Raw genomic sequence first — 15,730 nt, 5'->3', positions numbered from 1 at the left:
CTCTGGGAGAGCGTTTTCAGCCTCTGGAAGGGCGGTCAAGGGCGAAAAACAGACCTACTGGGACCACCGGAAGTTGGAAAATGGGACAACGTGGGGCAGTGAGGGGGCATTGAAATCGGTGTGGGCATGCACACATGATAACCATCACTGGAATAAGGTGATTGGTAGATTCCCAATTTAGTGAGGTAAATCATTACCTCTAATGAAGGTAATGATTGTTGAGTTTGGTGCAGAATAAATTGTGGAGAATGCTCTTTTTACAGGATAGCAGACCCAGGTTAGGCAATCTTTGACTGGTTCTTAGTAAAGAATCACCAAAAGATTTAAACATGATCTGATTCCAGTGGCATTCTGTTGTCCCTGAAAAAAGCAGCCTACTTTACTTTTATTTTGAAATAAAAAAGGGTGATGGGAAAAGTTGGTCATCTGGAAATCATCTGCCATATGATTTAACTTGAGGCGAAACATAATATTAGTCCTTTTGCAATGTGGAAAAGTGTATAATAGTACAGTAATGTAAAGAGATGTGTGTCTCTGTGTGTGTGTCAAAGAAGGAGGGAGGGAGGGAGAAAGAAAGAGGGAGGGAGAGAGAGAGAGAGAGAGGGAGAGAGAGAGAGAAATCACAAAAGCAAAAATACTTCATTTCTGTTATTTTATTTTCCCACTTATCTGAAACTCAAATCATTGTGAGGCCTTTTCTTACGTGAGGCCTACAAGTAGTCCATGTTTAACCTCTGCCCTGTTTAGCAATTGTTTGAAGTTATAATGCTGCTCAAGAATTAACTCTATGGCCTGTCCTTGCACTTAGGACCATAGCAATGTCCCATGGTCGAGGGATTGCCACTTGCACACTCCATGACTGGTTTCCAACAAATAGAATCAATGGAGGTGCCAGCAATGAAGTCATGATCGGATGGGCATTTCACAGGATTATGTGGCAGCAAGTTGACGTCAACCTCATTTATTTTTTTCCAGGCCTGGTCCTTCAAAATCACCTGTAACATAAAATAAAATTAGCTCAAATCTGGTGTAGACCATAAGGAAGATGACCATGATGGAAATTGTTACCAAAGCAAAAGGGGTTGAAACATTTTTTTATAAATCCAGTGATATGAGGTAATATTTGGAAGCAGCTGAGGCGGAAACGTCCAGTACACTGAAGTTTAAGGAGGAGGAGGACGACGACGTATAAAACAGAGTTGTTGATTTTGTTATATACTGTTATCAGATGGTTTGAATCTTTCTGGATTTCCTATCTGCTCTAGCTAGCGGGGTTGGCCTTCTGCTTTTGTTTTTCTTCTATCTCTTTGTTGAATAGATGGATTTTTCCCTCCTTTCAGAAAGACCTTGTTTTCTTCTTCACTCTCTTTTTCACTTCTTGCTCAATTGTGTGGAAAGGTGGCTATACCCACCTGTTCTACCGGGCTCTATGGTATGAGTCTCCTGAAAATTCAAGGGTACAAATTTCAGACACACACACATTTGAAAGTTCAAAAACAATGTTCTTTATCACAAAAATTCAAAAGAAACAAAGCACCCTTTTTGTATTGCCAAGGGCACTCGTCCCAAAACAACCTGGTAGTCTGTACAATCCCCTTAATCAGTCCTTAAGTACTTAGCTAGCAGCTGTGAAGGAACGTCACAGCCCTCCTTCTTCCACGAAGTGAAACACACACACTTTGCTCCACTTTGGTTTCAAAGTCGTGAAAAATCAACAAAGAAAGCCTGGAAACAGCAAGGCATGGTCCTGAAGAACAACGATCAGATAATCTTCCACAACGGCCAAGCCAGCATGCTGCTATTTATATCAGCAGCTCTAATTACTGGAGCCCCACCCAAACACAGGTGGCCTCTCTTATTTCCTGTAATATTTCTTCAATTGGTCTCTTCGATGCATAATTCTGTGCATGCATGGGTCTAACACTTCCTCATCCGAATCGACCAAAGATAATGGAGATTGGCTTCCTGGACTGTGTGCCAAGCCCCTCTCTTCTTCTTAATTCGAGGAAACTGTACTACCTGACTCTGTTGGCAATAAAACAGGCCTATGACATGTTGATGTTTCCCCTGCATCCACCTCCACATTCCTTTGGGCAGGAGCTGGGGCCAGAGCCAACCACAACACCCACCCCTCAACCAAATTCAGCCTCCTGACCACCTCCCTGGTCAAGCCTCACTTGTCTGTTGCCCGTGTCTAGAGCAGGGATATCAAACTCAAGGCCTGTGGACCACATGCAGCCTATGATGTGGTTGGATCCAGCCTATGGGGTCATCCTGAAAAAATGTAAGGGGCCGGGCCATGTAGCTTCGGCCCAGTCTACCTAATGCGAAGAGGAAACTTGCCAGCAGTTTGGGGAGTGCTATCAAGCTGGCCACGCCCACCCAGTTGGTCATACTTGCCATGCCCACCCAGGCCCCTGAGGTCAACCACAGCTGTGATGTGGCCCTCAGTGAAATTGAGCTTGACACCCCTAGCCTAGATGACTGAATAGAAAGCCCTCCAACTTGGTTGAATTGTGACTCTCATGCAGGTGGGGGTTCCTACTTACTACCGCTACAGCTCCGGGTAATCGGCAGGCGCATGTGCGTCCGAGTGAGATTTGGCTTCTGCACATGCGCAGGAAATGAATTATCGTGCAAGGCCACATGGCTGCACAAGATTTCAATGAATGTTTTGCTTCCGTGCATATTCGGAAGCAAAAAGTCGGCAAAAATCGCTGAGATCTCACACGCACATGGGTTCTGTTAGATATTTGCCTGGGTGACCTACCCAGACAGGGTAAAAGTCAAAAGTTCAGATTTGTTTATTGCATGTTGATTGGTTGCCTTCTTTTGGTGCTTAAAATGTATCTTTGTAAAACTGCCCTGTTGCTGGGCTAGATTGTATAAATAGGAGAACTGTCATTGTATAGAGCTCTCAATATACTCCATTGCTTCTTGACTGAATTGACTTGCTTGTCCTGTTAGCGAAATAAACCTTGCTTGATTCAACCTTGCTTTGAGAGTTATTACAGGTTCTGCAAATCTTGCTCGGGCACATGCGCCTGCCGCTCACCTGGAGTTGCTCGCGCAGCTCCATTTTTGCTACTGGTATGCAGTGTGGCGTGTACCGGCTAGCAACCCATTACTGCCCTCATGCCACTGTTCTTCTGAGAGGGCTTTCTGTGGTCCAGCCAGGGTGTCTCTGCAATTATGCAACATTTACATTCCATTAAAAAAAAAAATCACTTGATGAGCCTCAGGCAACCCAGACATCCTAAAGTAGGTTGTCCTTCCTGGTCTCTTCTTCCTGGATTCAGGATAATAATAAGTCTACTAAAATTAATGGTCATGTTTCATCCTTCGTTAAGGGATACTTGAATAAAAGGAAATCTGTTTGCCAAACGTTGATTCTTAATAGATTAACTCAGTGTTTTTCAACCAGTGTGCCGTGGCACACTAGTGTGCCGCGAGACATGGTCAGGTGTGCCGCGAAGCTCAGAGAGAAAGAAAGCAAGAGAGAGAAAGCAAGAGAGAAAGAAAGCAAGAGAGAGAGAGAGAGAGAGAAAGAAAGAGAGAGAAAGAGCGAGCGAGAGAGAAAGAGAACAAGAGAGAGAGAAAGAAAGCAAGAGAGAGAGAGAAAACAAGAGAAAGAGAGAGAGAGAGAGTAAGAGAGAGAAAGAAAGCAAGAGAGAGAGAGAAAGAGGGAGGGAAGGAGAGAGAGAGAAAGACATAGAGGGAGGGAGGGAGGGAGAAAGAGAGCAAAAAAGAGGAAGGAAGGAAGAGAAAGGGATGGAAAGAGAGAGAAAGAAAGAGGAAGGAAGGGAGAGAAAGAGGGAGGGAGAAAGAAAATAGAGTGAAGGGGAGGGAGAGAGAGAATTTTTTTTGTCCAAACTTTTTTTAGCTCCCCCCCCCCCCCCGCTCAATGTGCCCCAGGGTTTCGTAAATGTAAAAAATGTGCCGCGGCTCAAAAAAGGTTGAAAATCACTGGATTAACTACATCCCAAAAGACAATTGTTGGAAGTTCATTAAAAATGCTATACAGTATATCAAAAGTATTGTATGGTTATAAGAAGAATCCAGGAAAGTGGAAGCTCCCAGGATTTCAGACATAGAAAGGCTAGATTAGAGAATAAGAAGTTTTGTCCTTTAGGCTTCCAAGTACTATAAAGATTCATTCACATCACTAGAAGTCTGGGAATTCATCCAAGTAACTAAAAAAAGGGCGCGGGGGGCGGGGGGGGGGCTGTAATCATGGGAAAAATGTTTTGGTGGTTATTATTGCATGGTAGCTTTCAGAGCATATTCATGGCGTTTCCAACTTAATGCAACTTAGTTCTGCTTCTTTCTCAGGAGCTGTAAGCGGCGGTTTCTTTAGAAACCAGCAGGATGCTACAAATGCCTGAGAGTCTAGTTATTTCTTCGCTGGCTTTTTCATTGATAGTTTCAATCGAGGGTGGCTGAATTGTAGAACGTCTTGTGTTTTGCTCTTTTCTGGAGAATTGAAATATTTTAAAGGCTTCTGATCGGATCAGATTAGTGAAAATGCTGATTATGAGGAGACCCCCAGGTCCTGGATCTCCTCGATTTTTCCATTTTTTGTCACAAATATGAAATATCTGTGGAGAAAAACATTAGCTACAGGTTCCAGAGAGGACCATTGAAAACATATTGATTAGAATGGGGCCATTGTAGTCTGTATTTTCAATTTGACAAAGACTTTCAGCTAGAAAAAAAGAACATTGCTTTTGGAACACAGATGCTGTCCAGAGTATCTGTACTCTCAACATTCAACACTAATACTTCTCTATTCATATGTAGCCAAGAGCTTTAGTGGACGAGTCAATGGCATTGTGTTGCTGAAAGGATGATTTCTAGGATTTTCTGAAGATTTGTGGAGAAGATCCTTTTAATTTTGAGGGAACAATTAGCCCATCTGAAAGCTTAAAGACATCTTTTCTCCATTCTAATGAGAAACTGATGACTTTTTATTGCAGGGGTCCTCAAACTTGGCAACTTTAAGATGGAGAAATCTGAGAATTGAAGTCCACAAAGTCTAAAAGTTGCCAAGCTATGCTGGCTGGAGAATTCTGGGAGTTGAAGTCCACAAGTTTTAAAGTTGCCAAGTTTGAAGACCTCTGTTTTAGTGGGAGAAAAACAGTTGAGAGAATACGTACAGTCCACAGGGTAGTACATTATCTACTCCTGGCAAGACATTCCTTAACTCAGAGTTGGGCAGCCTGTTTCTTTTTCAAATTTATACTGACTTCCTAAAAATGCAGAATTATATTTCAAGAACGTGTGTAGCAGCGGCTTCAGATATTATTTTATCTGGGGGGAAAAATTAATGGTTCAACCATTTATAATGATTTGGGAATTTCATATGTTGCTCTTTTAATGTTCTCAGGTAAAGATGTAAAATGTAATTAACGTAAATAGAAAAGAAAGCAGATGTGTCCTGAAAGGAGTAAAATAATTTACATTTACACTTATAGCTGATTTGAGGCAAAATCTGCAAGTAGAGTTTAATTAAAATGCCACTGCAATCCCTGTGAGTTATCTAAGAAAACAGAAGTAAATTAAAGTAGGGTGGATTAAATTAGAACAAGATTAATTTAATTCATAGATGGCCTAATGCAGAAGCTTGGAGTGCTCCAGATGCTTTGGACTACAATTCCCATACCACTGTGGCGATGTTCATGAAACTTTAAAGCATCAGGAGAATACGGATTGCAGACCTGGTTTAATTTTAACTTTGCATCTCCTAATTATCAGAGATCTCATGACTGTATCAAGGGTGGGATAAGCATCTGTGCAATTATGTAGTCCTTGTCATTTTGCTTTACAGTGGTCCCTTGACTTTTGCGGGGGATACATTCCAAAACCGGATATGTTCCAAGATACGTTCCAAGACCGCCCACAAAAGTCATATCGATCTGTGGGGAGGGGGGGATTGGTGCCCCGGCTCAGGGAGTCATGAAGTTTAGGTTCCAATCTGTCCTCCTCCTGGTTCACCACACTTCCCCTCTGATTTAACGATTAGTGGCCCGAAGCAGAGACACTTCCTTCCTTCCTTCCTTCCTTCCTTCCTTCCTTCCTTCCTTCCTTCCTCCCTTCCTCCCTTCCTCCATCCCTCCCTCCCTCCCCCTCCCTCCTCCATTCCTGGCTTTTCTTACCCCAGAACCCGCAGGCGCAACTGGGCGGCAAGCTGCGGGCTTTGCTGTGCTCGCTGTGGCGGCGGTGGGTGGCAGTAAGGCTCGGCTTCAAGTGGAGCGTACTAACGCTCCGAGAATTAAAGGGGAGGGATCGGGAGGCTGGGGCGGAAGCAGAGCTTTTATTTAAAGAAGCAGGACGGCTGAGGTAGGGGGGAGGAGAGTTAAAATGCACAGTATTGTACATCGGGCGGCCCCGGAAAACCCTTGGTGTGCAAAAAACCCACAGACTATTATTTTAATAATATTTTTTGAAAAGCCGTGGTATAGACTTTTCGCGAATGTCGGACCTGTGTAAGTCAAGGGAACATTGTAACACCAAACTGGTTTCAGGATTATTTGAAGTTTAAACTGCCCCCTTTTGGTCAATTGTGTTGTTGAAAGAGAAAAGCTACGTCTAATTTACACCTTCTCTTATGGCCAACTATCGATGTCCTTCATTCCTTCACACACCAGGGGTTAAATGATCCCGGTTCACTTGTACCTGTCAGTTATTGGAGAGCCAGTCACAAAGGGAGCATGAGGCTCCACCCTCCCGCCTGGACACCGCCATTTGAGGGTTTTTTTATCCTCTGCACATGCACAGAATGCTTTGCGCATGCGTAGAGGGTAAAAGAACCCAAATAGCGGCATCCGGGCAGGTGGGTGGAGCCTTGCACTCCCTTCGCGACCGGCTTTCCAACAACCAATAGGCACGAGCGAACTGGGAGCATTTCACCCTGTCACACACAATTCATTTTTTATCTCAGAGGCAAAAAAGGACTGAACATAAGAACATAAGAAGAGCCATGCTGAATCAGGCCAAAGCCCATCGAGTCCAGCATTCTGTGCCACACAGTGGCCCACCAATTGTCCATGGAGATCTTGAGCAGAAAGAGAAGGCAAAACTCTCCCTTTCCCTCGACCCCCAATAAATGGTACCCAAGGGAATCCTGCCTGCCTCAACCAACTTAGAGGTGGCACATGGACATCCGTTTCAATAACCACCGATACACTTGGCATCCATGAATTTGTCTAATCCTGCCTTGAAGCTATCAAGGCTGACAGCTGTCACGACCTCTTCTGGAAGTGAATTCCATAAACCAACAACCCTCTGGGTGAAGAAATATTTCCCTTGATTTGTCCTCACTTTCTTACCTAAGAGCTTTAGGGAGTGCCCCCTCGTCCTAGTATTGTGTGATAGAGAAAATAATTTTTCTCTATCCACCTTTTCTATCCCATGCATGATTTTATACACTTCAATCAAGTCACCCCTTAAACACCGTCTTTAAAGGCAGAAGAGAACAAGACATTGCAACCTGGTATCATAATGGAGGTGCTCCATTTCCTTTATCATTCTTGTTGCCCTTTTTTGTGGGTTTTTTGCACTGAAAAAGGATACGGAGGAATTTAATTATTATTGGATCATTTCTACTGTTTTTAAGAAATCCACAACAGAATTAGCAAAGGATGCTGAATTAGCAATGATGGAGTTGTTCCCACTGCAACCAGGAGCTTCACACTGCACGGTGTTGCTGCTTCATCAAAAATAATTTTATATGGGGTTGAGAGATTAGGTCAGTCATGCTGCTTATTCAGTCTGTCTGTAATACACTGCAGCTTATTCTTTAAAGAAAAGCTATAGGAATAGGAATATTTCTGCACATAAAATCAAAGCTTCGGAACAGGCCCTTCGTTTTGGTATATAGAAGCAAATTAGGATTATGTAACATAGTTGCCTTACTGATGTATTAGAAATAGGGAAGTAGTGAAATTATAATCAATCACTTGTGAGCGATTGTTGTAACAGAGGTACAGGTTTTTTTTATTATTGACCCTGGTGTTCAGGACCTTCAATACTTGATCGTAGAGTTTCAAATGCATTGATCACAACCCATAACAAAGCATAAATGGTGCCTCCCATTTCGTCCCTCTTTAAACCAGTCTTGACCAGGTCACTTAAGACCTTTCAGGTACATTTGCATAATATCTGACACTTGGTAATACCCAGTAGAGTGGTACCTCTACCTAAGAATGCCTCTACTTACAAACTTTTCTAGATAAGAACCGGGTATTCAAGATTTTTTTGCCTCTTCTCAAGAACCATTCTCCGTACTGAAGGAGTGGGTCCAGCAGTCACATGGGTTGCTCCTGTCCAATCCGTTGGAACTGAGCCTAGTATTAAAAAAGACTGCTGGATCCGCCCCTTCCCCAGAATTCGCTCAGTTCGCATATCCTGCGGTTGTATTGTGAATGCTCGTTCAACATTCTAACACCTTCCCTTCGATCTTTCCTTCAAAAAGTAGTAAGATTTATTGTCTTTATTTAATTACTTGCACTAATTGCGCCAGCCGTTTAAAAGAAAAAAAGAAAAAAAACGCGGCTTGGCTTTATTTCCTTGGGAGAAGTTGCGGTTTCGTTTTCCCCCGGCGGTTTTGCCGGTTACGATTCCTGCGGCCGCTTGTGGATTCTTCTAATCCCTTGGCCTGGAGGTCCTAGTGCAAGTATTTATCCATTGAAATATTGATTATTTATTGTATATAAATATTTAAGGGCTTATAAAATACCTCCTGCGGAGTGAGACGCCTTCTAGTCTCCTGGACTTAGTCGATCGCTTTTCCCTTAAGAAATTCTCAGCAGCGATCTTTTCGGCGCGAAGGCCTTCGCGCCCTTTTTTAAAAATCTAGGCCTCTCGTGTTGGCCTTCTGCCAGCCGCGTAGGCCTCAGTCCACCGCGTGGATCCGGGAGCGGGCCTTGGGGGTCCCAGGCTAAATTCTCCACCGGCTAAGCCTCCAACCAGAGTGCCTTGGTTTACTTAATTACAAAGTTTAGGGAGGCTGGCCCCGCTGGATTTGGGGGCACGAACTCTGGGTTTGCCCAGATTGTCCTCACGTTTCAGCAGCTTCGAGGCCTCGAAGCAGGATCCATTCCTCTTGGGAAGTCCTTGAAATCTTCTCCTTATAATTCAGTTATTGGCTCAGCCTTGTCTTCTGTTAATTGTCAGACTATGGCTACTTTTCCCAAGAGAGGCACAACTAAAGGTCCCAAAGAGGTTAGGCCTACTGGTAATTCTACTGAAGTTCCCCAGGCCTCTTCCTCCTCTTCCTCAGGCACCCATTCCTTAGCCAAGCCCACCAGGGCTGAGAAGAGAAGGGACCCAGCCCTACAAAAAATACATGATAAATCAGCCAAACTTTTTAAGGTGCAGGCCCAAGTGCATATCAATCCAACCCCCCCGGAGGCCTCTAACCTGCCTCTTTCTGGGGTTCCTGTGCTATCCCTGGATGAGCCAAACCTAAATCCACCCCAACCTAACCTATGGGGTTTAGGTCCAGAGGAGCCAGATATTACCGAGGATTCCTCCCAGCCAGAACCTGCTCAGGCCCTCAGGGATCCTCCGGCTTTTCCGGCTGATTTTTCTTCCTTGCCGGAGTTTCAGTCTATCTTGACTATTCTGACTAACACCATTGACGCTAAACTCTCATCTTTCAATGTGCCTTCTCTGTCTCATCCCCCACCACGCTCCTCCCGTCCCGTGAGTTCTTCTCCTTCCTACAGAGCCCCAGCCATGGAGGTCTCTGACTCCTCTCAGGAAGAGGATGAGGATGGGGACGCAGAAGAGGATGATGACCCATTTCAGCGTCTGTCGGAATATGAGGAATCTCAGATTAAGATTCCAGCCCCAGCTGCTATCTTTCCTTCGCAGCTTTTCAAATCTCTCCTGTTTAAAGCTAGAGTATCCACGGGGCTAGCCGGGCAAGAAAAACAGGCTACTTCTTCCTCAGACCCTCCGGAGGAAAATCTTCCTTATTTCATGGAAGAACAGGAAGACAATGAGGTAATACCTATGCCCAAGTTGTTTAAGGATGCTTTGCTTAAACAGTGGGACCACCCAACCGTTGGCCTTACTCCCACTCCCAAGGACAAGAAACTCTACAAGCTCTTCTCCTCCTATGAGGAACTCCTAACATGTCCCAAGCCAGATGAACCAGTGAAGACACTCCACTCGACTTCTGCCATACCGGGCGAAGCAAAGGAGGTCCTCCGGCCAGAGGACAAACGACTTGAGCAAATGCTCAAAAGGAGTCTCCTTGCAGACTCATGGGCCATTAAGAGTGCTGCAGCGGCATCCTTCTTTTCCAGAGCTGTGCTCTTGTGGCTTCGTCAGCTCCAACCACACCTGCCGCCAGATGACTTACGGGGTCAACAGGATTTCAGATGCTTCCCTCCAATCTTCCAGATTTGCAGCCAGGTCAGTAGCAGCCTCCACAACGGCCAGAAGACTTCTATGGCTCCGCCCTTGGCAGGCGGGAGTAAGACAGAAGTGGCAGTTAGCCATGGGTCCGCTGAAAAGTAACCTCCTCTTCGGAGACCTTCTGGACCCTCTCCTTACGGAGACCACAGACAAGAAAAAGGTCTTCGGACCTACCACCAAGAAGGTCCCTAAACCGCAGCCCTTTCGGCGCACAGGGCGTCAACAGGATCAGGGCTTCGCATTTCAAAGGAATCCAGGTCAGTATTTCCCTCGGTTTCGATCCCAATCTAGAACCACCAGGGGCAGAGGTTCCCATTATCAGAGAGGATCCTCTTCTACCAGGGCTTCCAAAAGAGCCAGATGGTAAGTTTTCCTCCTTTCCCATAGGCGGTCGCCTAGCCTGGTTCTCTTCCGACTGGCACCGTTCTTGTAAGGACCCCTGGGTCATTGACACTGTGGAAAGGGGCCTAAGGTTAGAGTTCATTTCACCTCCCCCTAACCGTTTTATTTCTTGTCCTTCTTCCAGTTCCACTCCATCTCGTATCCGAATGGAGGAGGCTATTTCTCATTGTTGACTATTAGAGCTTTCAACCGGTCCCCTCTCTCCAGAGAGGTTTAGGCTTCTATTCCATCCTCTTCATGGTCCCTAAGACCTCTGGAGGCTGGAGAGCCACCTTAGATCTAAAGAATTTGAACCGGTTCATAAAATATAGGAAATTCAAAATGCATTCCTTATCTTCCATTTTAGCAGCTCTACATCAGGGAGACTTTATGGGGTCTCTGGATCTCACGGAGGCCTACCTCCATATTCCCATTGCCAAGGTCCATAGGAATTTTCTGCGCTTTGCCCTTCAAGGCAGGCTTTTCAGTATAGGGCTATGCCATTTGGGCTCTCCTCAGCTCCCAGAGTCTTCACTAAACTCTTGGGATCCTTGGCAGCTCATATCCGGGCCTCTCCCATTCATATTTTATGTTATTTAGATGACATTTTAATTCATGGAAATTCCAGATCTGGTGGGGCTGCAGACCTCTGTTTTACCATGTCGGTTCTACAGAATCTTGGTTCTCCATAAATCTTAAAAAGAGCCACCTTGATCCATCCACTTCCATTCTGCATCTGGGATCTATCATTAATCCCGAGATATCCCAGGTTTTCCTCTCCACTGAGAGAAAACGCAGCTCTTTGGATCTCATTGCTCGCATCCTGCCCCAGCAATCTACCTCCATTGCCACCCTATCTTCCCTTTTGGGTAAAATGGTGTCATGTATTGGTATTGTTCCCTGGGTCCGTCTTCACGCCAGGGAACTACAGTGGCTCCCATTACCCTTCCAGAGATCGGGCCACAGCAACTCGAATCGTCGCATCACCATCCCACCGACGGTTCGCAGATCCCTCAAGTGGTGGACTTCTCCAGCCCTAGACAAGGGATCTCCCTCCCGGTGCCCCGACCAGTTTGTAGTCACCACAGATGCCAGCCTCTCGGGCTGGGGAGCCCACGCCAGGGTCTTTTAGCTCAGGGCACATGGGCACCGGAGGAGGCTTCCAGGCCCATCAATTGGCTAGAATTAAGAGTCGTGTCTCTAGCTCTAAAACAATTCCACTCTCACATCTCCAACCAACATGTGCTGATTCTCACCGACAATATAGTCACCAAAGGCCATATTTGCAGACAGGGAGGCACAAGATCCAAGGCCCTCATGAGGGAGGCCCGAAGTTAGGCCTTTGGGCAGAGAAAACTCTCCAGTCGCTTCTAGCCGACCACATCTCGGGGAGCCTCAATGTCCAAGCGGACTGGCTCTCGCGAGTGACCTTAGATCCAGGCGAGTGGAATCTCCATCAGTCACTGTTCCACCAGATCTGCCTCAGGTTCGGCCATCCAGTGTTGGATCTATTTGCGACCAAAGCCAATGCCCAGCTCCCTCGCTTCATCTCCAGGTTCCCGTCTCCGGGAGCAGAGGCTATCAATGCTCTCAGGAGCCCTTGGCCTCCAGGTCTATTGTATGCCTTCCCTCCAATTCCAATTCTGCCAGACGTGATCAACAAAATCCTCCTGGAGAAGGCCCGAGTAATTCTGATTGCCCCTCACTGGCCTCGCAGGCCCTGGTTCGCGGACCTCCAACAACTGTCCGTCCAGGACCCCTGGCGACTCCCCGTTTCGGAGGATATGTTGCGACAGGGGGCCTCCTTCCACCCGGACCCAGAGTGGTTCCACCTCACCGCCTGGCTATTATCCGGAGGGACTTAGACCTGCGAGGGTATGACCCGGACACAGTGGAAATCATCCTGAAGTCTAGAAGAGGGTCTACCAACCGGATCTACGACCATACTTGGTCCAAATTCCATCAGTGGTGCTCGCAGGAGGGTTTTTCAGCACCATCCGCCGACACCTGGCCGCCACTTCTTCCGTCTTGGCGGGGCCTCGCAGGCAGCCCCTCCGCTCTTTTCCAGAAATCCAAGAATTTCTAAGAGGAGTGGCCATCCTCAGGCCTTCTAAAATCCACAGATATCCTACCTGGGACTTGCCACGGGTTCTCCACTCTCTTACTCAGGCACCTTACGAACCCCTGAATTCTGCGTCCCTCAGGTACCTATCCTTTAAGGTAGCATTCCTGGTGGCGATTACATCCGCCCGACGCATATCTGAGTTGGCAGCCCTTTCTATCACACAGGACCTTTGCCAGGTTTCACCAGGATAAAGTGGTTCTGCGACTGGACCCCACCTTTCTACCAAAGGTTAGTTCCATGTTTCACAGATCTCAGGATATCATATTACCTTCCTTCTGCCTCCAACGAGAGCATCCCCTGGCAACTAGATGGCACACTCTGGATCTCACTAGAGCGCTAAAGGTTTATATCCAACGCACAAGATCCATCCGGAGATCTGAAGCACTCTTCATAGCCTACCATCCCAGATCCTTGGGATCCAGAGTGTCTCCTACAGTAATAGGTCGTTGGATCAGAGGGACCATCTCTAAGGCCTACGAGACAGCTCCCCTTTCCATTCCAAGGAATATTACAACGCATTCCACCAGAAGTGCTGCCACATCTGCCGCTTGGGCGACTCAGGCTCCGTTGGAAGAAGTCTGCAAAGCAGCCACTTGGGCCTCGCCAAATTTCTTCATAAGGCACTACAAAATCGATTCGTACGCATCAGCGGACGCTGCCTTCGGCAGAAGAGTACTCCAATCCGTTATCTCTCACGATAGCAATGTACTCCCACCCTAGGGACCTATCTCTTGGGTATGTCCCATGTGACTGCTGGACCCACTCCTTCAGTACGGAGAATAGGCGTTGATTGCTTACCTGAACGCCTCTTCTCGTACGGTGAGTGGGTACAGCAGTCACTTCCCTCCCTATGTGTGGTCTTCTTTACCTTCTATTCTATTTTCTTATAACACATGAGAGTTGAACATTAAAGAGCTTCACTACTGAGCCTAGTCTATGGATTCGCGAATTCTGGGGAAGGGGCGGATCCAGCAGTCTTTTTTAATACTAGGCTCAGTTCCAACGGATTGGACAGGAGCAACCCATGTGACTGCTGTACCCACTCACCGTACGAGAAGAGGCGTTCAGGTAAGCAATCAACGCCTATTTCCCACTTACAAACCCAAACCTCCAAAACTGTAACCGGAAAAGGCAGGGAGAACCCTCTGTGGGGCCTCACTAGGAATCTCCTGGGAGGAAACAGGGTCAAAAAAGGTGGGGAGTAGCCTCTGTGGGGCCTCTCTAAGAATCTCCTGGGAGGAAATAGGGCCGGAAAAGGCGGGGAGAAGCCTCTGTGGGACCTCTCTAGGAATCTCCTGGGACGAAACAGGGCCAGAAAAGGTGGGGAGAAGCGGTCCATGGGGCCTCTCTAAGAATCTCCCGGGAGGAAACAGGGCCAGAAAAGGTGGGGAGAAGCCTCCGTGGGGCCTCTCTAGGAATCTCCTGGGAGAAAACAGGGCCAGAAAAGGCAGGGAGAAGCCTCTGTGGGGCCTCTCTAGGAATCTCCTGGGAGGAAACAGGGCCTCCATTCTCCCTGTGGTTTTCCCAATCACACACATTATTTTCTTTTACATTGATTCCTATGGGAAAAATTCCTTCTTACAAACTTTTCTACTTAAGAACCTGGTCACGGAACAAATTAAGTTCATAAGTAGAGGTACCAATGTATTAGCTTCCTACCAGAATGGGGGAGGATATTGCACCAGTAGGAGCTGCGCCAGGTGACCGGTGGATGGGCGCATGCCCTGGAGCAAGATTTGGCTTAACTGCACGGGTGCAGGAAGCAAAATCTTACAAGAGGATGCACATGCATGCAAGATTTTCAGCAATTTTCAGCAATTTTTTTGCTTCCGTGCTTGCGCGGAAGCAAAGAAACCCCACCAAAATCTCCCGCGCCCGCATGTCTTCTTATGAGATTTGCTTCCTGTGCATGCGCAGAAGCCAAATCTTGCTCTGATACACACAGGTGCACGCTGGACATATGCTCCCCTGCGCCGGTCACTGAAAGCTGCGTGCACATCAGCACCAGTAGTGGTGGTAAGTTGGACCCCCCGCCTGGTTATACCTTGAGGTGTTTAGGAAAGCTGAGTCTAACCTGGGTGGTTTCTGCAAAGTTAGGAAATGAATTAATTCCATAACCCAAATGTGTATGTTGGGTAAGCTTGGTGCAAAGGTACCATATCGTGATCAACAGGTTTAAACTTGAACTTTCCGCTTCAGCCCAGCTCTTGCTCCTAAGTGCGTTACCTCTTTTATTTTCTTCCTGCATTCTGTGCAGGAAAGGACATAAATGACCAACAGAACACTCGTGCTTATCCCAAAACATCCAGGTGGGACAGGAGTGATCCACCCCTTTGCAAGCAATCATTACCTAAGTTGCTCACCCAGCAGTAGTTTTAGCAAATGCTCCTTAAAGATCAAAGGCTGGCCAAAAAAAAAAATTGCTGGCAATTGCAGACCTTTTGACATGTGATGCAAAATCAAAGTTTCTGGCTAGATAGGGTTTTCTCTTTTTTTTTGCTTGTTTAAGGATTGATTTGACATAATCAAGCCTTTCCTCATGTTCTCTTTTGCAGTTTTTAAAGGAGAAGCAAGTGATGGATATTTCTCCAGAAAAACTGAAGAAGGAGCTGGAAGAAGAGTTGCAGATGAGCAGTGACGATTTGCGGAGCCATGCATGGTACCATGGGCGGATTCCACGGCAGGTGTGTTTCTTTTGGTCTCATTTTTAGAGAATCCTGCAGAGCCTTTTGGGTTCTCCCTGCTTATCTCTAGAACCAAATCTTGCCAATACTTCATGTAGTTAACAACAGCTCAGGT

General features: G+C 46.4%; 1 protein-coding gene across 1 annotated transcript in view; it reads left to right on the top strand.

Annotated features, from left to right (window-relative positions):
• BCAR3 (BCAR3 adaptor protein, NSP family member) overlaps positions 1–15,730 on the top strand; it is a 138,773-nt gene that overhangs the window by 74,947 nt on the left and 48,096 nt on the right. Inside the window, exon 4 of the mRNA XM_070746494.1 lies at positions 15,487–15,615. Within this exon, the coding sequence (XP_070602595.1) occupies positions 15,487–15,615 (129 nt within the window). The remainder of the gene's footprint in view (positions 1–15,486; positions 15,616–15,730) is intronic.

The sequence above is a fragment of the Erythrolamprus reginae genome, chromosome 3 (genome assembly GCF_031021105.1).
Source record: "Erythrolamprus reginae isolate rEryReg1 chromosome 3, rEryReg1.hap1, whole genome shotgun sequence".
Lineage (NCBI taxonomy): Eukaryota > Metazoa > Chordata > Lepidosauria > Squamata > Dipsadidae > Erythrolamprus > Erythrolamprus reginae.
This window is presented reverse-complemented; position numbering and strand designations above follow the sequence as displayed.